Source organism: Neolamprologus brichardi, chromosome 17 (assembly GCF_056152115.1).
Source record: "Neolamprologus brichardi isolate AB-2024 chromosome 17, ASM5615211v1, whole genome shotgun sequence".
NCBI classification, from domain to species: domain Eukaryota; kingdom Metazoa; phylum Chordata; class Actinopteri; order Cichliformes; family Cichlidae; genus Neolamprologus; species Neolamprologus brichardi.
This window is the reverse complement of record NC_142120.1, coordinates 14382755-14406042: the sequence shown is the minus strand read 5'-3', so window position 1 is coordinate 14406042 and position 23288 is coordinate 14382755. Positions and strand designations below refer to the sequence as shown.

Below are 23288 nucleotides of genomic sequence, written 5' to 3'. Positions count from 1 at the left end.
GTCTACCATAATCACTTGCTCTGCACTTCCTGTGCTCCGGCCCCATTCTGGCTCCACTGGTGACCTTAAGTCAAAGAAAGTAAGTCCATTCATCCACTCTCCCTTCTCCATGTCACAGTTTTGTTGTGAGCCTCACCTTTCTGTATCTATTTTCACTTCTGGCTTTGTGCAGCATTTTTAAAGCATGTTGACTGAAAGATCACAATTAAATTTTGCAGCTACTGTACATTTGATTTTCCTAATAGTGTTTATTCTCTGTAATCACCAATCTGAAATCATATACATTCCTATCTTGGGACTGTATGATGAGCGACCTAATTAATGTTCTTCCTGTTTAGGTATATTTTTGAGCATAAGGGCACACAAAGGATTATGGTCATCAACAACTGCACCGCCAATGATGACGCAGCCTATTCGGTGGTCGCAGGAGATGAGAAATGTAGCACAGAGCTTTTTGTCAAAGGTAACGTGATTAAACTTTTGATCTTTTTAAATAGCCACTAAGAATTGTTGGCTTAAGGAGCCAATCATTTAGTTTTCTTCCCTCTTGTCCAACAGAGTTACCAGTTAAGATAGTTAAAGATCTTGAGCCTGTGAAGACCACAGTGAACGAGAGGATTGAGCTAGAGTGTGAAGTTTCAGAAGAAGGTGCTCAAGTCAAATGGTAAGACTGAAAATTAAGCATTTAAACATGCTATGACTAATATAATAACACATGAATGCGACTTGTGCTGTAAACAAACAAGAAAATCATTAAAAAGTTCAAACTAAAAGCTCCTTAAGGTTTGCTTTGTTACTCAAACTATGTGTATGGTAAAATATGATTTCAACCTAAAAAGAAGTGTTTGTATTACAAAAAATAGACATTTGAAAGAGCTCAGTAATCAGACAAGATATACTGTCTGGCCAAAAAAAAGTCACCGCCTGATTAACTTAGCTGACATAACTATTATTTTATTAGAAGGCAGGGAGAGATAATTACTGCAGTCATAAATAGGCCTTGGCTAGCAATGTGTTATTTAACCCTAACTAATGCATTGAGTAAGTGGCTCCCTAATGTGGTGGTTTTGCCTAACAAACAAGAGATGCCTGGTTCAGTCCTGGAGGAAGACACAAATCCCTCTGGGAGTGTGTCAGGAAGGGCAGCTGATGCAGTGAGTAATTTCCATTTCAGAAGTGTCGGGTTATTGCCCCGCACCAAGAAAAGAAAACCTCTATGGAAATTAATAAAACTACTAAAACTGTGTGAAGAACTGTCCAACCATTATTAAAACCCAGAAGGAATCCTCTCTGTGGAAGGAATGCAGTCATGAAAAAGATATTAAATGATCATGATCAGAGATTATATAAGTGTGCGGTGTAATCCATCAACTGTAGCACTCACAGCTCCTTTTAATTGTGAAAGTAAGAGCATTTTCACTTGTGCAATGTAAAGAGAACTCAGGCTCAGATTGTGAAAGAGTGGTTCAGAGAACACGAGACATAAGACAGACCCTAACCCCACTCAGAATCTTTGGGATGTGCTAAAATCTAGTAGCTCCTTCAGAAGTTGCCTCTTTGTCTCATCCAGTGTTTCAGGAAACATCAAGTGATCAAATCTTCACCATCATGTTCGGCACTTGTAAATTGTTCACTGCTTATTTGTCGGCGTGTGACCATTTCAAATGCTCTTTCAGGTTGAAGAATGGTGTTGAGGTTCCAACAGGGGTGCGATCGAGATATCGAGTTAAGTGTGAGGGAACGAAACACTTTTTGGTAATTGATGACGCCTCACGAGACGATACTGGGACATACTCCATCATGGCCTCTGGTGGCACCTCTGAGGCTCATATACAAGTTGACTGTATGAAGCATCTTCTCTGTATTTAAATTCTTTCTATTGGTTGTATGCTTTCTTAAAGAAACAGCTTCTATCTTGGCCTTCCTCTATACTTTATTTAGTGAAACCACTGAAGGTGTACCAGGACCTGCAGGACATGACGGTGTTGCTGGGTCAGCCCATCAAGTTGCACTGTGAGATTTACCCAGGAAATGTCCCAGGCCGCTGGTACAGGAACGGACAGCTGATCCAACCTAGCGATCGGCTCAACATCATACACAGAAATAAGTATGACCTTGCTATGGAACTCTATTCAATCAAAGCTGTTTTTATTAAACGTTTGTCTCACACATTTCTGCTTTTTCAGAGTCCACCGACTTGAAATTGCAGCCAGCTCCCTTCACGATGCAGGAGATTACACTTTTGTACCTGAGGGGTATTCACAGAGCCTTTCTGCCAAAATCCACATCATTGGTACAAAAACAAAGCTTCACTGGACAAGAGCTTTTTTTCTCCTTTTTATTGTTCTTTATGCTTTCTCTCTTTCTAATGACCTCGTTTGATTTTCTGCAGACCCTCCGAGGGTACACTTGGACAGCTTGAACTTCCCAGACAACACTGTAACTATCGTGGCAGGAAATAAACTCCGCTTGGAAATCCCAATCAGTGGAGAACCAGCACCCAGAGTGGTGTGGATGAAGGGCGAAAGGGTGAGGCCCTTTGATTCTGTACTCACCCCACTACCAACACAAAAAACAACAGCGCCTTAGCCCAACTCAAAACTGCTCTGTCTGTAATAACCATATTGATTATGCACTTTGAATCATTAAAAATTGGCTATATTACTCATGACTATATTCATTTGTTTCATTCATTATATTCAGATATCATCCTTTTGTTATTTGGTCAGAACTGACACTCTAGTGGACATTTTGCCTGTTAAAAGGAACATAGGTGTTGTGATACACTATTACTGATGATAACTGTTTTTTGTTTTTTTTAATTAAAGAATGAAATATATATCTATGGTTATACGCGTGTGTGCTGTGCTAGAGCAACACTAGGCAAAACTGTCACTGGACACTGAGGCATGACAAATTATTTTCACCATGTGCAATGAACTTGCAATCTTGTTGTGTTTGAAATGCTTGTAGACACTTGTAGTCAGCTGGCTTTCTGAAAGTGACATTGGCGTGCCAAGATGGTGATAAAATGGCAAAAGGATGGAGTCAGTCTGCTATCAGGTTGAGATTGAATGGGGTCAGCTTGGCAATTATATGTAATCCATTTATGGTCATACACGGATTAACAGTGATGAAAAAACTTCAGATCTCTTGCTGTCTGCAGAAATTCACATTAACTATTTACATTCAGAGTTCAGCCAGAACCCCAGAGATCTGAAACAGAAATACCTCCACAAATGACGTAGTTGCTGCAGGACAGAAATGTAACTGCCAAATGACAGAGGTACTCGATAACATTGCTTTTATGTAGGAATACAACCAGAAGGCAGCCAGCTGAGTCAAGTCCCCTATTACAAAGACACTTTGAGTCATTGGTGCAGACTGAGTCAGACTGATTGCAAAGTGCTGTCAATCTCTCTGCATTTATTATTATTTGGTTTATTTTGGTTATTTACACACCTCTAATCTCTCCAAGCAGGATTGCTGACTTTGTTGGACTGTAATTATTTGGAGACAGGTTGCCTCCCAGAATTGGCCTTTGCGAAAGCAGTCACTGCAGCTCTTTGCAATCTGTCACTAAATGTGAAAAAATTCAGTCCAACCACCGATTTCTTTTTCTAGCTGCAAGCAGGTTACCGTCTTATTTTTACCTTCTTGTGATTGAACTTTTAACGTTTGTTGTAACCTGCTTGGTAGCTAGTTAGTACCATGTCAGTGAATATCACATTTAGAGTTATAATGTAAATATTATTTTTTCATAGAAAGACTAATTTGTGAACCCAAAATCTGTTTTTATGTCCTCATATGGTACTCACTAGGTCTTCTGTGTCTTTTGCCTTTAATCTCTTTTACATCAGGTGATTCTCGAGTCAGGTCACCGCGTCCACGCTGAGACATACAGCGACCATACGAGTCTGACAATTGAGGTCACTGAGCGGGAGGACACGGGAAACTACAAGATAGTTCTGCAGAACGAGGCTGGTGAAGCCACAGCTAGTGTCAAAATCAAGGTTGTTGGTAAGACAGTGCAGCACCTTTCAAACAAAATATAAAACACACAATTCTTAACTTGCTTTTTGAATCATTTTTGAATCATGTGTTGTCTTCAGACATCCCCGACCCTCCTGAAGCTCCCTTGGTCCCAGTGGTGGGTGGTGATTGGTGTTCTATGACATGGGAACCTCCAAAATATGATGGAGGCTCGCCAATCTTAGGTAAACCTTGCAGCACACTTGTTACCAAGCTTTACATGCATATGTTGGTGTTACATAACACTTTCTGTCTGCCCTCTAAAGGCTATTACATTGAGAGAAAAAAGAAGCAGAGCTCCAGATGGATGAGACTGAACTTTGACCTGATCAAGGAGACTACATTTGAACCCAAGAAGATGATTGAAGGAGTGCCGTATGAAGTGCGGACCTTTGCAGTCAACGCCATCGGTGTGTCCAAACCCAGTGAACCTTCCAAAGCCTTTACTCCTCTCGGTGAGTCCCCCAAACATTTCTTAGTACCATAAACCTATGACCTATGATCTGCAAAAATTCTATTTAAGGAAGAATAATACAGTCTCACATAAGGCTTTATTGTAATGGGCAAAATTTTAAAGTGGGGTCCTGTGATAGTACGTGTCTGATCTGCCCTTGGTACCCCAGCGACACAGCTGTTCCCCCTCATACCCACTATCCCAAGCATTTTGGCTGTGACCTCCACTGGACACGCAAGAGCTTTAGAGGATATTAAATATGTCTTTATAATGGCTGCCAAATCATCTGTGGATTAGAGGTTTAGGAGATCAGGTCTGTCAGAGGGTTCAGCAGGAGTTAAATGTGATTCAGAATACAAGAATAGATAGCAAGAGCAGGGGCTAATGGGATCTGACAGGGAGACTGATGGCATACCAGCTAAAGTGAGAGGCGCCTTGGTCACGTGTTTATGACTTGCCAAAATGGATGTTTTCTCATCTTGTTCACATTCACTGTTTAAACCCAAGTGACGAAAACATTTATCTCCACACAGCTGTTACCAGTGAACCCACCATGCTGGTTGTGGATGATGTTACTGACACCACTGTGACGGTAAAGTGGCGTCCACCTGAAACCATTGGAGCTGCTGGGCTGGACGGATACTTAGTGGAGTATTGCATAGAAGGAAGTGAGTTAGATTTTGGTTTATTTGACTAACGAACTACATGATAGTAAGGCCCTACAATTTATTGCATTTTTTTTTTTTTACCTCAGGCCTTCCTTTTACAAATTGTACAAAAGCAAATGTCATATATGCATACATACACAAAGGGGATAAACTGCAACCAAATGCAGCTGGTATTGTGATTCTGACAGAATCAGAGATTTAGGATCTGCACATTTGAGTGAGCATATTGCACAGTGATTATTGCACAGGCGAATATGAGAAAAAAACAAATACTGCAAATATTGCACAGTGTAACAAAGCACTACAGCTCAGTTGTTCCCGCCCTTCCTTGTCCCCTGTTTCCCCTCCGCCTCCCCTCCAGTGAGGAGTTAAACAGTCTGCTGGCATGTGGGACAAAGGAGTTTTTAAATCTGTTGGTTTTTGACTTTGGGAGAAGCAACCTGTCGCTCAATAGGCTCCTCTGATTGTTTACAACCGTGTGCAGAGGATGCCCAGCATTGTTCATAAGGACAGCAATGCAATGCATTTAGACATGTAGGCATGGTCAATATGACCTGCTGAAGTTCAAACTGAGCATCAAAATGGAGAAGAAAGGTGATTTAAGTAACTTTGAAGGTAGGATGGTTGTTGGTACCTGACTGGCTGGTCTGAGTTTTTCAGAAACTGCTGATCTACTGGGATTTTCCTGCACAATCATCTCTAGGATTCCAAACACCATTATTTAATAGCTTTAGAAGAAACTATACTATTAATATTGTAAAAGTGAAATCTGAAGCCGAAGAATAACAGCCAGTATTTTTAAGTACACAATAAATACATAATAAAGTAGTATAAAGTATAATTTACCAGACTTACAATAGTGCACTGAATGTGGCTGAGAAAAAAAAGAATGAGACCAGCTGTAGTATGTAACCAATCTGTAAAACCAGTTTTATTAAGCACTTCAAGTTTTTAGCTTGTTTCTTCTAACCCACAAAACAGATGCACAACCAGTCAGACATGAAACCAGTTTAAATTGTATTTTTCACCATGGCTGTATTTTTTTCCTTACAGCTAATGATTGGGTAATATCCAACAATGAGCTGACAGAGAAAACCAGGTACACCATCACCGGTCTGAATCCAGGGTGTAAAATTTTAGTTCGTGTCAAAGCCGTCAATGCAGCTGGAGCTAGCGCTCCACGTTCCCTGCAGCATGCTATCCTGGTTAAAGAGGTTGTTGGTGAGCTCTTTAAAGTTCATTATATGTGTTCTGCTGTAACACTGCAACAAATTAAATTAATGCTGACATAAAATACATCATAAAACGTTCCTTTATAACACACATTTTGGTGTAACTGCTCCACAGAACCACCCAAGATCCGCGTCCCACGTCACTTGAAGCAGACTTACACTCGCAAAGTTGGAGAAACAGTCAACCTTGTGGTGCCATTTATGGTAAATATGCCAGTTATACTGATGATGCACATCTCTTCAACAGAATACTGAGCTCATGTTGCTATTTGTGTGCAGGGCAAACCCCGACCGAAGGTCACCTGGCTGAAGGATGGCAACCCTATAGAGCCTTCACAAGTTAGCATTCGTAACACAGACTGTGACAGCATCATCTTCATCCGCAAAGCAGAGCGCAGCCACTCTGGGAAGTATGACATGACTGTGCAGGTTGAAAACCATGTGGACACAGCCATACTTGACATACAGATTGTAGGTGAGTGAGCAAAATCACTATAAGATCATACGAAAGATAGAAGTGCTCATTGACATCAGAGTGGAGCTTTATAAGGAATGTCTATATTATGAGATTGTATATCTTTTTCTCCTATTTTTAGATCTACCTGGACCTCCTCAGTGTGTGAATATTGAAGATGTTTGGGGTGGAAATGTAGCTCTGGTCTGGACCCCTCCAAAGGACAATGGGAACGCCCCAATAACAGGCTACACCATTCAAAAAGCAGACAAAAAGACAATGGTAGAAGATAGTCTCATACTGCAAATGAAAACCATTCTAGATACGCTATATCTTCAGCTCACATGCTTTACTATTTTTAGGAATGGTTCACATGCATTGAGCACTACCATCGCAACTGCATTACCATCACAGAACTGGTAGTTGGGAACGAGTACTTCTTCAGGATCTTCTCTGAGAATATGTGTGGCCTGAGTGAAACCGCCACCCAAACCAAAAAGAGTGCCCTCATCGTCAAAGAAGGTACAGCTGACTGTGTGTTTATGAGAGTGTAGGTGAGAGTATCAAAATATTTACTGTGAAAAACCAAATCTTCTAATTTCAGATGGAGGAAAATGCTTCCAAAGCTGAAACTCTGGAAGAAATCACATTTTACTTACATGCCGATATAAAGTTGTTGTTACTTTTTTGGGGTTTTTTTACAGCTCTTATCTGAAAGGTACTGTCAGTGATGTTTTCCACCCTAAAGTGAGCCTGATTCACAGCCTCACTTGTGAAACTCCAAGGGTTCGGTGTATGACTGACAGGCCCTTCAATGGTGTCTCAGTCTCAGCTGATGATAAATAAAAAAAATACTGTCTTTCCCTCATCACATAGGGAATATCCCACATGATACCGCTCAGAGCCAGTATCATGTACAACCCCATTCCTTTACCCTTACCCCCACAGGCTTGCAGATGAAAACACAAGAGTACAATGACCACGACTTCAAGGAGGCGCCGAAATTCACACAGCCACTTATCAACACTTTCGCCGTGGCCGGCTACAACACTACTCTTAACTGCAGCGTGCGTGCCAACCCAAGGGTAAGTGGAAGAACTAAAAGTAAAAGTTGTCCTATCAGCAGAGTCCTTTGCTGATGTTTCTGTATCTATGTGCAGCCCAAAGTGATCTGGATGAAGAACAAGATAACCATCATTGACGATCCGCGCTACCGTATGTTTAGCAGCCAAGGAGTCTGCACTCTGGAGATCAGGAAGCCCAGTCCCTATGATGGTGGAATGTACACCTGCAAGGCCATCAATGAACTAGGAGAGGCTCAAGTGGACTGCAAACTGGAGGTCAAAGGTCAGTGTGGACCTTGATATGATCCCCGGCCTCCTCCTTGGATGCCTGTGTTCATCTGAGTCTGGTTTCCCAAATGTTTTTGTTGTATTTTTTAATGTTCTTTTAAGATATGTGCATCTTTAATGCAAACAGAAGCTATTAACGCATTTATGATCACAATCATCACTGAACGTACAGAGGCAGAGAGCCTTTGGGAAACCAACTCGACCTGGGTACGCTAGTGTTTGAACTGTGTGTGCAGTTCAGCAAAGGGACGATATAGGCGGTGGACACGTAAGTATCTGTACTGGGTTGCACCAGCTATTCGTAAATTTATGGTAAAGTCTTCACCAAGCTCCTAGCAACTTGTTCCTGGTGATTTACAAAGTTGGATTGCACAATTAAAACTTATGAAGTGTGTTAGACTTGAGCAATGTGTAAGTTGGTCATGCATGGTGTCTGGGAGAGCTCAACGCTGTAGAAGACAAACTACATGGTCACAATGCCTGAAAAAGGGAAAATACTTTGGATTCTTACAAGTTTTTTTTTATCTTCTAATGCTTTTATTAGGATCTTTCTTGCTTTCTTATTCATACAGTCAGTTCTTAGGTTTAGTTCCAAATGACCTCAGGTTTATTTAGTCAATTCCATTTTCTGTTCCCAGTTTGTGTCAGTCTTGTCTCGCTTTATATCTTTCCACTGTATATTCACCCGTCTCATTCTCCTGTCTTCCCTTGTGTCATGTTAATCCTATTTCCCTGTTCCATCTGGATGGTAGTTGCTGTTTTAGGGCAGCATGTGGCTCAGGAGGTCGAGTGGGTCATTATTGGGTGAATGACACTTACAGTCAAACTCGAAGTTCTTTAAATGCTCATCATAATAGAAAGGCACCTTATAAGTAGAAAGACACATAGTAATAGGTGAAGCCTTGTGTTTTTCAGAGTCACAATCTCGGTGTTTAGAAACCAGATGTGATGAAGTGGGGTGGATCTGACTGTGAAACCACACACGAATTACCTAAAAACTGGTCAGTCACAAGTTTTTTAGCCAATGAGCATAACCTGGATAAACACTGTATGACCAAGACTTACAAACTTGAAATAATTTTTCATTCATTCATTTAATATAATTAAAATGAATCACTGAGACTTAGTGGTTCATTTCAAACGGGAAAGTGTTTTCACAGGTCAAGTTAAAGAGCCGTTTTCCCATTGACTTTATAAGGACTGGAGGCTGTTTCCCAACACCTGTTTTCAAACAGTCACAGATTGGTGAAGGTTTCCAAATAGACACTTTCAGCAGCTCCCTCATCCACAAAGGATATCCACAGTATGTTTAATTTGGCAGATATTATACATGAATTGCTTTTCCTGATACAACCCCAAAGTGCATTATGTCTCCTTCTGTGCCTGCAGCTGAACCAAGGAACTTTGTAGGCAAATGTGCTATTTGCCAATAACTGCTAATTTATTGCCAACACTATGCAAGCAAAGCAGCTGGGTCATTTACCATTATTGGTATAACATTTTAAAGTTAAGGGTGTCAGACGTCAGCTTTATCAGTTTTTTCTGCATAAGATTTATTTTGTTTTGTGCAATCCACTTTGATAAAGTGACGTGTAAATCTGCACTAACTACACTTAAACTTACGAACACCTGGTGCAACCAGTCTATGGATTCCATTTTGAGAGAATATATAAATAATAATCATTTCATGTGTGTCCAGTGTACATAATATCTGGTGACACTTTTCCATCACCACAACATGCAGACGTTGATCCCTTGTGTTGTCACACCTCTCTCTATTCAGTCCAGTCCATCCAGCCATCCTCTTCATCATCACAGCACACCACCTCAGCACCAGTCACACCACAGGAGGCAATAACATATGTAACATATTATATTTTTGTGTTTGTATTATTCAATGTTTCCATCTTAAAATATGCTCCACAGATTCCAGTGTCTTCTTTATGCTCCACGGTTAACTCCTCATATAAAAGAGTTCAGTAATAACTCAGCTGTTTTCCCTGGTGCACATATAACTCCATGTAAACATTTTAACCCCTCTTCTCTTCTCTTCTCCCTCCTAGTCCAAACTCAAGAATTGTGAATATATGTTCTCATATAAGGTAAGCTTTCATATGGTTTTGGCATATGAAGCTTATGTCATTCATTATGCGTCTTCAAGCCTGTGCAACCTCGCATTTCTCAGCTTGTGGGTCTCTGGCAGTCGTTCTTCCCCTTGAGAGGAGAACCAACAGAACATGTCACATTTGCATGATGGCTTTTGCCAGGTTTTTTCTAAACCTGGATTGCTGTACCTGGCTGACTTTAAAAGCTCTGTTTTGAGTATTTGAATTTATTGTTGGCGTGATATTGTGAGACTCTCTGTTATGTAACCTGTAGCATAAATTAAGTGAGTAAAAGGTTTGCAAATCTTCTAACCTTTGTTGAGATATCAAGTGCATCATCTGAAGGGACTGAGAAGCTCTATGCTATGAAGGCATTGATTGTGGCTGAACAACATCAAACACCAAAGAAAACATACTAAACTATATTTTATGTTTGGACCTGCCTGATGAGTGGTGTATGCATAAACGCAGCAGAAATTATATATACTGTATTTTGTAGGTTTTTGCTTGTTGCAGATGACTGGAGACATTATTCATTAATTTTTTTTGCAAAGATTGCAGACCTGAATTGAAACATGTTGTGGAACCAGCTGTGCTTGTGCTTGTATGCTGTGGCCCAGTTCCATACTATGCACTAATACTGAGCAAATATGCAGGGTTTACGCTGCGTTCACGTGATGAAAGTGACAAAATACTCATCTCAATTTTAAGTGCTGTATTCGAGTGTGCAGAACTATAGTGCTTCTCCCTATTTTATGCCACATACAGTGCTGTGCAAAGGTCTTGAGCCACCTGTATTTTCTTTATATTTTGCTTCCAAGGAGCCAGACTTTCATGTAATATTTTTCAAGTGGTGTTGAGCATTTGGGAGAAAACTTTTAGATCAAATTTTGTACACCTAGGTGGAGTCAGTGACTTTGCATCTTGTGTCACAGATCCCATCATTTAAAACGGCACGTACTAAAAGTCATGCATAGTCCACATTTGCTCTAATTAATAATTTTCTTCACTACAAATTACCAAATAAATGGATGAAATTCCAATCACCTGTATTTTGTGTTTAGTGATCATTATCAGAATGCAGTATCCTTTTATTGCTACTGTAATGATAGCATGCCTTTAAACTCTTGTATACTGTGCAGAAAGACATACAAAGACAGTGTATACTATGGAACTGGGACAAACTGGGTTGGCATTGCATTCAGAAGCCATCCTGACCACCCTCTTTCCCTCTTTAGAGCTTGTGGTTCTCTCCATTGAGTTTTATTTGATTTTCTCTGCTCACCCTATTCTCTCTCTCCTCTCCTTCATCTTCCCCTCTCTATTTTTCACTCTCCACATATGTCTCTGTGCCTCACAGCAATATTCTAAGAGAGTTTTTCTCCCTGTCCTTTAGGAGGCTTCACCTTCTATGAACTCATGCAACGTGGAGTGCCCCTACATCTGATTGACAAGTATATGACCGAGTCGAAGGTTGTTGAGCAAGAGAAGTAAAAACTGAGCACAGTGCCATAAGACATTTTTGGCTTGCAAACATCTGATGCCACTAGTTACCCTGTTCTCTCAACTGCTGAGGTCAGCAGCCTGCAGGTGGCTGGAGGGAAGGTGGGACAGGTGGATGAGTGTGAGGGAGGGTATACCAGTCCGGCGTGGTATGCTGTGTGCAGCTTTGGAGCTAGTTACCATAAGAAAAAAAAAGCCAGTTCATCTTCTTTATCACTCTGTTATGTTTGAAAGACTCAGCTCAGATGCATGTTGGCAGTGTTTTGGTTCTAGCTTTAATAAGGAATTGTAGTGTGAAAAAAACAAGCTCATGGTGCACAAACAGTGACACACAGCTAGAGTATTTTCATGTGGATTTTTGTCAGGAGTGCTTTTTGAAGGTGGCTGATTACTTCTGGGCTCTGAAAGATTTAGTTTGATGTTTAAATTGTGTCAGTGAACTAATATGTGGCAAGAAAAGTGAGAACAGACTTGAGTAATGTTGGACAAATGAATGTTTTCACTTTTCTGATATGAATCACATTAACATTTCACTTTTTCTGTTGAGTTAGTAAGACAATATAGAGATTTACACACAGTCCATACATGGCATTAAACTTTTGAATTCTTGGATTCATACTGGACTGAGGTTTGATTGGGGTTAAAACATGTGTGCATGCCTTTACCTTTGTAATTACAACCTGTGGGCAACAATAAAAGACACTTTAAAAAATAGTATCTCTGTTGTTGATTTGTGTACTCTTGTGTTGTAGGAATTAATCTTCTTTTCTAGTCTGTGACAGATTCACTGTGTAATTGACCTCATTAATTCATTTTAGTCATATTTATTTATTTTGCAAACCAGAAGTAGAATGAGGGTTTATGGAACGAGTCATGTATGTGAGATCTGGAAAATATGCTCTGACATATGGAAGGTCTTATGTTTGAATATACTGACTTGACCATATAAACAGGAGGGTAGTTAAAGGAGACCTACTGTGGTGCTCAAAAGTTGACACAGAGTATTGACACAGGTATTGACACAGAATAACTCATTTTTTAATGGCAAATCTCATAAAACCATAGTTTATTAACAATAGAATATAGAAAACATAAAATATTTAAACTGCTGCAGCGAGGCTTCTGACAAAAACATCGAAATACTCTCATGTAACACCATTGCTTATACGGCTGCACTGGCTCCCCGTTGAATTCAGAGTCCATTTTAAGATTCTGGTTCTGACATTTAAGGCTCTTCAAGAACAAGCACCAGCGTACATCATTGAACTTTTACAGCCCTATGCCCCTAGTAGGTCCCTGAGGTCTTGTGATCAGGGCCTACTTGTTATTCAGTATACAAGACTGAAAACCAAGGGTGATAGAGCTTTTGCTACTGTGGCGCCAGACTGTGGAATTCTCTTCCTCAGAACTTAAGATCTGCAGACTCAGTGATTACTTTTAAAAAACAGCTAAAAACACATCTTTTTAAAATTGCATTTTGTTAACTTTTGACTGTTTTTGTTTTTTTTACCTTGTAAAGCACTTTGTGATCTTTTATCTAGAAATGTGCTATATAAATTAAAATTTTACTTACTTACTTACTTACTTAAACTGAGAAAATGTGCCATCTGAAGACGAAAAAAAACAAACACCCATTTTTATGGCAAAACAAATCTTAAAAAGCTGGGACAGGGCTATGTTTCACCCTCTGCTTTTAAGAACAGTTTGAACACTGAAGAAAACAGTTGGTGGAGTTTTGGGAGAGGATTTATTCCCATGCATGTCTGATAAAGGCAGGCCTGGGTCTTTTCTGTTGTATTTTTCATTTCATTATGCTCCGGTTCAGCACCTGCTCTCTTCGACTACAAAGCTCTGCTATTGTCTTAGATGCAGTATGTGGTTTAGCATTGTCTTGCTGAAAATGCAAGACCTTCTCTGTCTAGATGGGAGCATATGTTGTTCTAAAACCTGTATATACCTTTCCCCAGTGGAGACACCTGGGGAACACAGCTGATTAGAATCTAACTAATGAAACGAGAGAAAGCAAACTCGCCATAACGCATATGAGACAAGGGAGTCGAAGTAAAATAAAAACAGGAAGTAATGAAGACCCAGACTAAGACATGTGACCTTGACACAGGGAAAAGGTAAACAAATGCCGAAGTATGACTAACTGGGAAGACAAGGCTCACTTGACACAACAGATCAGACAACCTCAGAGACAGAGAACAGAGAGTGTACAAGTGTAGACAGACATGGACTTAGACAAAAACCCCTAGAGAAATAAAACATCCTGGGTCCCTGACACTTTTGGTAATATAGTGTCAGGGTCCATACCATAGATGATGAGTTATTAAAGTCTTTATGATGAGGAACATTATTATGAAACTTTGTACAGCATGTTTTGCATATTGGTAAACCTCCATCTTTACTTCTGACACACTCTACTCACTTTCATCTTACTTTGTAAAGTGCTCTTTTTTATATCCAGTCATGTTTACTCAACTCACCTGCTGCCACTTAACCTAATTACACCTAATGTTTCTCTAACTTTTTCTGAGATTCTGGGTTCTATATATATAAATATATATAAAGAGAGAGAGAGAGATGATTATTTTTGTGAATAATTTTAGTAAACAAACTTAGATCCAACAACCAAATGCAAGGGAAATTTATTAGGAGATTCATTTATTGTGAACCCAAACATATCATAAACAGTTACAGGAGGTATTCTTCAAATTAAGAGTATAGGTATGACACAGGTATTAGTTATACCTGTTATAGTCAGTTATAGTCATGTAAACAATCCAATCTCTGTGAACATAAGGAATCAAATCCCTCTAATGCAGCAAATTAAACCCTTTATTAACATATGTGATATGATATTTTAAATGTTTGTGTGGTACTTTCTATATGTTAATGATACCACCTACACTTTTAAGAATCATAGTTTCTAAGTTATAAGGCTTAACCTACATGAATGAGGTAATTATGGGCCTAAATACATCTGCCAGTCACACAATATGTGCTTAGGCTTGCTTGTATTTTAGCAAGTTTACAAGCCAACCAGATGGTTATTATCACAGTGTTATACACTCTTAGGCGCAGGCTATGTGCATTTAAATTTCCCGGTAGATAGCCACGTTATCCCTTCCGGACCTTCGCTTCCTGCCGAGACGCACCTCGGCCAGAAACGTATAGACATCCACAGCGCTTGGTTCCGCTGTGGAAATGGCCTCTGCTGCTCGTCTACCCTAGACATACCAGATGAGCTGCTGCTGTCTCCTGGAGTCGGCCAACCCTGTCTGAAACACCACCCGGGAATATCAGGGAGTTTTTGCGGTACTCAGAGGAGTGACGAGGCAGAAAAATAATGCCACATTTCCTGTGGCCAGAGCCGTTGTCACCCGCTCAACTAAAGCGGCTAGAGGAGCATAAATACAGCGCCTCCGGCAGATCCCTATTTGAGCCGCCGTGTCAGATCTACTGGAACTGGCTCGTCCAGCAGATACCGACATGGATCGCACCAAATACACTGACTATTGTTGGACTGCTGGTTAATGTCCTCTCCACGTTGGTGCTTGTGTATTATTGTCCCACGGCAACAGAAGAGGTGAGTATAGCGACTGGGGCTAAAGTTTCAAATGTCTACCCATCTCTGCTATGAAAAGACCGTCCTCCATTTAGAAAATGCGTAGGCTAAAGATACACCGCAACCTGTAAGGCCCAGATAGCTCAAAAAATAGGATTGATTATATTTACTGAGTCCATTGGGGATACTTACTAATTCGGCAAACATTTGAGCTTCACAGCTGCTTGTATTTTAACGTCATATGACTCATATCTACCTTATAGATCGGGCCGTGGTGCTAGCTAACGCCGCAGGCGCTGTATTTTGGGGACTGTTCTGTAGTGTCAAACAGCTACATTTAAATTCGGTAGTGTAAGTTGAAGTAAGCTTGGAGTCCGTCTCCAGGTTTTTCAGGAAAACTTTTTTTGCTCTTTTTTTAAACCCAAGCATGGTCACAAGCAAGCCGAGACGCTTTAAAGGGGGTTTTAATCGTATTAGGGACGACGTGGACAAGAACAACTGTATTGGGAAAAGATATATCGGCGATCATGTGACTTTAGAAAGTTGAAAGTTGAAAGGCCTCATGTGATGCAGTGCTGTTGGTGTCAAAACAGCAATTTGTTTCATTGTTTCACTTAAGGCCACTATCTATCAGAGAAGAGGCGAATCATTTAGCAGCAATTTATTGGTAATTAAGAATTAAAATATAAAAGGAGGCGGGAGGGTGTCTAGCCCTTAACCAGACAAATTTACTTATTTAAATGAGTAAGCTGATTTTGAAACGCCTCTATATTATTCTGTGATCTAAGAATACTATAGAAAATGTGCCTTGCAGGTAGCAAGTTGACCTAGGGCACAGTAAACCTGTCTGTCCCTGCAGCAGTGGGTCCAGCTGCTCATGCACAGGTTGGTGAGTTTATCAGACTTGCACCTTTGCTCGTTCTAACTATGACAACCTTGCACCTGAGTCAAAGTCCATGCACTCCCACTGACTCCACAAGTTTCATCTACTGTTATTCTGCATTTATTGAGGCATACAGTGTACGCTTTTATTTATGGAGAGTTAAGAGTTAAGTCCCATCGCTGTGCAAACAAACACACATTCACAGGAATTCATCGGAGCCTATGGAAATGGGTCAGTGTTTTCCCTCAAGTTACTGCTGTGATAAACTTAAACAAGTAGTCTACAAGGCTTTTGGGACATGTGCTTCATCTCTGTTGAAACACACTCTGTTTTTGTGTGTGGTTCTCTCTCTCTATCTCTCTCAGTCACAGGCTTATACAAATGCTCTCTCTCTCACACACATATACACACATTGTAGTTTTGCAAACATGCTATGTTGGCCAGCATTACTGTCCAGATGGTCCATAACCTCCACCCTAGTAAAGAGGAGCTGAACTGGTCTAGTCAGCTGGAGTCCCTCCTACTACACACTTCAGAGAGATGTAGCACATATGGCACATAAGTATTATTTAAATCCAACAGTGCACACATGTATGCATTCAAAAGCTCCATGAAATCCAAAACAAACAACTTCTGAAAATCCAATACCTCAACAAGTTACACAACCCTCCCCCCTCATATGAATAAGAATTAAAGTTGTGAAATACAGATATGATTAGTAGAGACCATCTTGTAATGTGGTCAACAACTGCAATTTTTAAGAATTATATGATTCTAGACCAGGGTGTTACAAATAAATGACAGATTGCAAAGGAAGTGGGGTGGGTCTAAAGTGGTCCCTTGGTCCCTGTGATTTTGCAGGGGGATTTTGCACAGATTAAAATTTGGCCTGTCTTATAAGAGCTCAATTGATTTGGACTCTAAGACTGATTGGTAGTACTCAAGATCTTTGTGACTACATGAGAATGACTGAAATATTCACCAGTTACCCACATTTTCTTTAGCTCTACAACTATCTGTATTTTAAGTAGCTTAAATAGATTTCACCAGTTAGGTGATTATCTGTGTTGTAAGAATGGGTGTGTAACTGTCAGTCTCCCTCTGTCGTCCCTTCCCTGGCTTCAGGCTCCATCATGGGCTTTCATCCTGTCTGCTCTGGGTCTGTTCATCTACCAGTCTCTGGATGCTATTGATGGGAAACAGGCCAGGAGGACAAACAGCAGCTCAGCCCTTGGTGAGCTCTTCGACCACGGCTGTGATGCAGTCTCTACAGGTAATCTCCTAAACCCTGAAGTCTGCTGTGTTTGATTATAATAAACTGACTGTAGCATGTTAGTAAACAAAGCTTTGGCTTTAATTTCATTAACATGACTTTAATGTGCTTACCCCGGTGATTCTCTTTCAGTCTTTGTTGCTGTGGGAACGTGCATTTCATGTGGAATAGGACAATATCCAAACTGGACTTTCTTCTGTGGTTTTATTGGGATGTTTATGTTTTTCTGCGCCCACTGGCAGACCTATGTGTCCGGGACGCTCCGCTTTGGCCTGTAAGTCAAATATTCATTTTAAATGTATTTTTCTTTTAATATAAGAAAATGGTCATCGTTATTAGTTTGCAACACTGAATGATAAAATAACTTGAAGACAGTAAGCTAATTTGCCTGGCAAGCCACTTGCACTGGCAGGTCAACATTACCCCAAAGACCGTTCAAGCCCCGTCCACATGTAAAGTGTTTAACTTGTCATGCATTGCTTTGCATGTGATAGTTGGTTGCTAGTGGACAGTCCAGGTTCCTGTTGCCTAAATAATCCTTCAGTGCATTTACCAACTCATATAGTCACGTGGGGAAAAAAGAGAGTTTCTAGGGCTCTAAGCAGTCCTTTGAAAAATTGAGTATACTCCATGATTCGGTAGCTTGTATAACCACCTTTAGCTTATTTTTCCACCTGTTTTTATTCTGTGTGACTTCAGCAGTCTCTCACATTATTATGGCCCACTCTTCTTTACAATGATGCTTTAGTTCATTGAGATTTGTGGGCACTGGTTTATGCACATCTCTCTTTAGGTCCCACCACAGCATTTCAATTAGGTTGAGGTCTGGACTTGGTCATTGGAACATTTTATACTCTTATTTATCAATCATTCTGTTGTAGATTTGCTGCTGTGCCTGGGATATTTGTCCTGTTGCATGACCCAGTTTGGCCTAAGCTTTAGCTGTCGGACAGATGGCCTTGTATTTAATGCTTTTGGTATACAGAGGAGTTCATGGCTCACTTAGTGATCACAGGCCCTTTGCTACAAACCAGCCCAAACCATCACCCTTACACCACCATGCCTGACAGTTGGTATGAGGTGTATGTGTTCCCCTGGAAGAGGAGAAAAGACCCACAGCCCATATTGAATGGCTTGTTTTATGAGAACATCTAATTGTAGGATCCGGTCACACAGTGGCATTTGAAAATGCTGCAGTACCGATGCTGTTGTTAAACCTCCGCACTGTCACTTATCTCACACTTCCCTCATATGTTCTGCACAGGGTTGATGTCACAGAGGTGCAATTCGCCATCATAATCATGTATGTGATGTCAGCTTTCGGAGGCGTGAGCCTTTGGCAGTACACGGTAACTGAGAATCCATTTCTTCACACTCGCCTGCACAAATAGTGTACACACAGGGACACTTCCATTTCACCTCAAGTGTATTTTCTCCTTAGTTTTTACACCAGACAAACTAACTGAATCACTTCTTAGGCTTTAGTTGTCATGCTAGTCTTTAAATAGAATTTGTGTTTTACTTTTACTCTGTGCTGCCTTTGGAGGCTTGACTTAACATCACATGAGAGAAGTGAGAAGGTAAATATGGGTAGCTAAAGCCATGGCAACAGGTCATCTACTGGACATGATCAGGCTCAAAAAGCTGATGATGTCGCCCGCATTTGTTTGTGTTTTATTTGGATATATTTATTTATTTATTTGCTTTGCCCTCCCATCATGCTCAGCATGCTGCAGCTTTCATATAAGCACTTTTCTATTTTATAAGGAGAATGCTTCTTGTTTTCTCTTTATTTTGACCTCAATGTGTTCCCATAGTTGCCCATCATCGGACTGAAGCTGTATGCCTTCCCCGTCATGGGCATCATTGGGGGAGCCCTGTACTCCTGTTACAACTATTTCTATGTCATTTTGAATGGAGGGGTTGGCAAAAATGGCTCCACTGTGGCTGTGAGTTCTAAATACAGCATTATTTTAATATTTAAAAAAATGTGTAAAGCGCAAAAACTAATCAACGTTTCTGCTCTTCAGGACACCAGCGTGCTGAGTCCCGGTTTGCACATCAGCCTCATCCTTACGCTGGCCTTCATCATTTTCAAGAAGTCATCCAGCCACCTGTTTGAGCACCACCCCTGTTTGTACCTGCTCACCTTTGGAATGGTTATCGCCAAGATTTCCAACAAGCTGGTGGTACGTTGGTTTTCTCTTAATTGCCTGAATGAACTGACACATATCTTCTTTTGTCTGTTTTAACCCATCGTTTAACCCAGTGTTTAACCTGTGTTTTCTTTCTTTCTTGAATCTTCTCTGTAGATGGCACACATGACCAAGAGTGAGTTATACCTACCAGACCCAGCCTTTATTGGGCCTGGCCTCCTATTCCTCAACCAGTACTTTAACAGCTTTATTGACGAACACATAGTCCTCTGGATCGCCATGGTTAGTACTGATCTCACAGGTGTCTTTGTTTAAAATGCAGCCCCACCCTTTTTGTCACCTCTAAGTAGCCACATTCTTTGCTCTTCTACCTATATGTATATACAGTTAATGCCTTAAATTATTTTCCTTGCATACTTTATTTAGTTGAAAGCTTTTCATTATAATGATAACAATAGAGAAATAAGATTGGAGCGTAGTGCCTTGATATACTTGCAGGACTTGTCAGCGTTGATGACTAATACGCACACAGTTAAGTCAAGTTCTCATAAGCACAGCGGCTTTCATTTCTGTCTGTGGGACTCTAATCTCTGCTAGTTGCCATCTAATCATTATAGTTGTGGTTCAAAGAGCACAAAGTTTCTACAATGCAAGTGAGATGACTTGTGATAAACCTTCCTTTGACACCCATGACTCGTGTTGTATCTCACACGCTGTTGCAAACCCCTACAGAGTTTCCAGTTGATCAGCTTTGAAAGGATAAATACAGTTTAAAAACTTTACACTTCAAAAGAACTTTACAGCCGTGTTCTCTGCTATAAATGGTCAGTGTGACGGCCGAGATGGTGCGCTGATATTCACTAAGAGTCAACAAATATATTAATAGCTGATGGGAAACCACCATTTGAATTTGGAGCCAGCGTAGGTGTGCAAACACGTTTTTCTCATTTGACACTGACATGCCACACTAGGGAGGGCAAAAGTATTACTAATATCGGTAATCACATCCTGGTATTACAGATTCTGGCTTATTGGTTTTCCTTATAGCAATACTTATTGTCCATCTAAACATGCGTGTTAGGATCATTTCATAAATAATAGCCATCCATGACAACAAGAAAATATGTGATTGCATAAACAGGAAGCAGGAAGTTGGTTACTTAGTTTTGAAAGTGTGTGTCAGTCCTTCAGCCCTCAACAACCAGAAGCTTGTGCGTGTCTCGGGGTCCTTGGCAGTGAACTGCTTTACTTTTTAAATGGAGGAAAGGAAATTGCTACAAAACTAAAGATTTCCATGTAAATTACTTCCTTGCTGTATCCAGTGGCTGTTCTTGTATCATTCTTTGTGGTACCATTTAATGATGCTGTCTGTTAGGGACCTGTATTGCATCTCAAATTAGTATATCACCTAACATAGTAAGTCTTTATTGTCTTTATTATTTTTGCTCCAGGTCCTCTCCAGTGTGGATTTGATACGCTACTGCACGGGCGTGTGCCTCCAGATCGCCTCCCACCTGCGCATCCACGTCTTTAGCATCACAACGCCGAGCCAGCCGCACCGCGACTGACGGTTTGCCCGGCGGGAGGAGGCGGGAGGGGACGCAGATCTCTTCCCGCTCCTGAAAGCAGACAGCGACCACGATGACGAGGAGAAACCCTCGACCTCGAGCCACTGCAGCCTTGACAAAGTAACCACTTCAGATTAAAACCCACACCTGCTAAAAGGAAAGATAAAACTACCGTGATACAAAAAAAGAAAAGAAAAAAAAACAACCAAGCATGGATCTGTTGAATGAAAAATGAACCCAAGTTTCCCTTGAAAACCCAGTTGCCTGATGAAGTCTTTCAGATTTTAATTTCAAGGTAAATGCATGTTGTTAGATTTAATTTTTTGAACATCATTTGGCACTTCCAGCTTATTCAACACAAAATACCAAAAAAAAAAATCTTTTAATAGGTATTTTTTTTAGCTTGGGCAAATATCAAAGCATTTAAGTGAGCTTTAAATATGGAGACATGTTCCTCATGGATTGTTGTACAATTAACTAAACACATAAATATGACAATCACGAGTGACAATTTAAGTAAAATGTCTTTGATATCTTCTGAATCTGAATCAAATACTTGTTAAGAGTTTTCTTAATGACTTGTTTTAATTTGTTAAATGAAATAAGACTGAATTTGATACAAATTAGGGCTTTAAAGAAACTTTTTTTTAAAATAAACTTTTAGACCTTAAAATAATTTCCAATATGGTTTCCAATTTGGACCGGCAGGTTGTCAGCGAGCTGCATCAAAGGGTAACGATTGTGTGTTAATGCTGAAAATGATGACGTGTCTAAAGTTAGGCCGACCTCCCAAATCCCACTGCAGTTTTTTTGTTTTGTTTTGTTTTGACTCATCTCATCCTGCAGTCGTGGAAAACAATCCTTAAAAACATCTTCTCCGGCCTCTGGAGCACCGTCGACCGATGAAGCGTCAACACTCGGCTTGTTCTGCTTTCTCTGTTCTTCTCCCTGAAGGGCTAATGATTTTGTGTGATTGTACAGAATTGAACTGAAGATGCCTTAAATATTTTTGTTGTAATTACTGTTTAACTTGTGAATATTTAAAGCAGCTTTGTACATTTATTTTATTTTCACTCAGTATCACACCAGATACAGTAATAATAGAACGCTATCCTGGAAGTTGTTGTTTTTTTTTTAACTGTTCACTCATGTTCATTTATGCATAATTGTTATGTATCTGTGACCGATTTCTTTTTTTTAATTAAGTTTTGTTGGATTATTAGTAATTGTGTAATGAATCTCAATGAAGGGTTGTAATCAGAAGGAAACATCATTCAGGATCATTTGGGTAAAAAGGGACATTTCTGTAGAGCCGGTAAAAGATTTGAGGGTGTGTATTTTTTATTTTATTTTGAAAACTGCCATTGTCATCCCCTTAGATTCTGACACTATACTCCTGTCTCGAGAAGCTTATTTATGGATGGACTTTAGAGCTATGCATTTCAAAGGTACAACCATGATTCAAAATCACTTTGTTGCACTGTTCAGTAATGCAGTGAAACACCTTTCTACTAACGGACATGAGTGGAAAAGATTGTAATAAAGAAAATATTTTTCATCCATTTTGATTGTTCCTGTCATTGGTGGAAAAAAAGTACTGCAACACTACCTTGTAAAAATACTGCAACTTGACTCAGACTTTGAACACAGCATAGTTTTTGGTTTCCCAGATGAGCTGGTCTGATCTAAGGATTTTCTCACAAAGCCATCTTGAGTTTCCAGAGAATGGTCAACAAAAAATAAAATGTATGCCTTGTTGATGTCAGAGAAGAACAGCCAATCTGCTTTGACCTGATGGGAGGGCAACAGAAACATAATTAAGGGATGTTTTCTTGGCACAGTATGGGCCCCTGAGCATTGTTTAAATACCACAGCCTACCTATGTATTGTTGCTGACCATGTCCACCCTTCATGACCTCACTGTAGCCATCTTCTGATGACAACTTCCAGCAGGAATACACATCATCTCTTAATTTTTAGATTATTTCAAACTGTTTCTTGAGCATGACAATAAAAAAAAAAAAGTACTCAAATTGC

The 23288-nt window shown here is 40.1% G+C and overlaps 2 protein-coding genes across 2 annotated transcripts in view; both read left to right on the top strand.

Moving 5' to 3' along the window:
• The window catches only part of mybpc1 (myosin binding protein C1), a 34735-nt gene extending 22221 nt beyond the window's left edge, over positions 1-12514 (top strand). Inside the window, exons 15-32 of the mRNA XM_087830986.1 lie at positions 339-463; positions 559-664; positions 1677-1843; positions 1942-2107; positions 2187-2293; positions 2393-2529; positions 3861-4020; positions 4113-4217; positions 4299-4487; positions 5020-5154; positions 6208-6375; positions 6502-6590; positions 6666-6861; positions 6983-7122; positions 7203-7362; positions 7789-7925; positions 8001-8187; positions 11694-12514. Coding sequence (XP_087687112.1) covers positions 339-463; positions 559-664; positions 1677-1843; positions 1942-2107; positions 2187-2293; positions 2393-2529; positions 3861-4020; positions 4113-4217; positions 4299-4487; positions 5020-5154; positions 6208-6375; positions 6502-6590; positions 6666-6861; positions 6983-7122; positions 7203-7362; positions 7789-7925; positions 8001-8187; positions 11694-11791 — 2572 coding nt within the window. The 3' untranslated portion in view covers positions 11792-12514. The remainder of the gene's footprint in view (positions 1-338; positions 464-558; positions 665-1676; positions 1844-1941; positions 2108-2186; positions 2294-2392; positions 2530-3860; positions 4021-4112; positions 4218-4298; positions 4488-5019; positions 5155-6207; positions 6376-6501; positions 6591-6665; positions 6862-6982; positions 7123-7202; positions 7363-7788; positions 7926-8000; positions 8188-11693) is intronic.
• A 2373-nt stretch (positions 12515-14887) lies between these two features.
• On the top strand, positions 14888-22832 carry chpt1 (choline phosphotransferase 1). Its single transcript, XM_006780796.3, has 8 exons — positions 14888-15392; positions 17380-17527; positions 17660-17801; positions 18792-18876; positions 19345-19476; positions 19558-19716; positions 19840-19965; positions 21135-22832. The coding sequence occupies exons 1-8, from the start codon at positions 15153-15155 to the stop codon at positions 21249-21251; spliced, it is 1149 nt and encodes a 382-aa protein (XP_006780859.2). The 5' UTR covers positions 14888-15152; the 3' UTR covers positions 21252-22832.
• Positions 22833-23288: the final 456 nt, after the last annotated feature.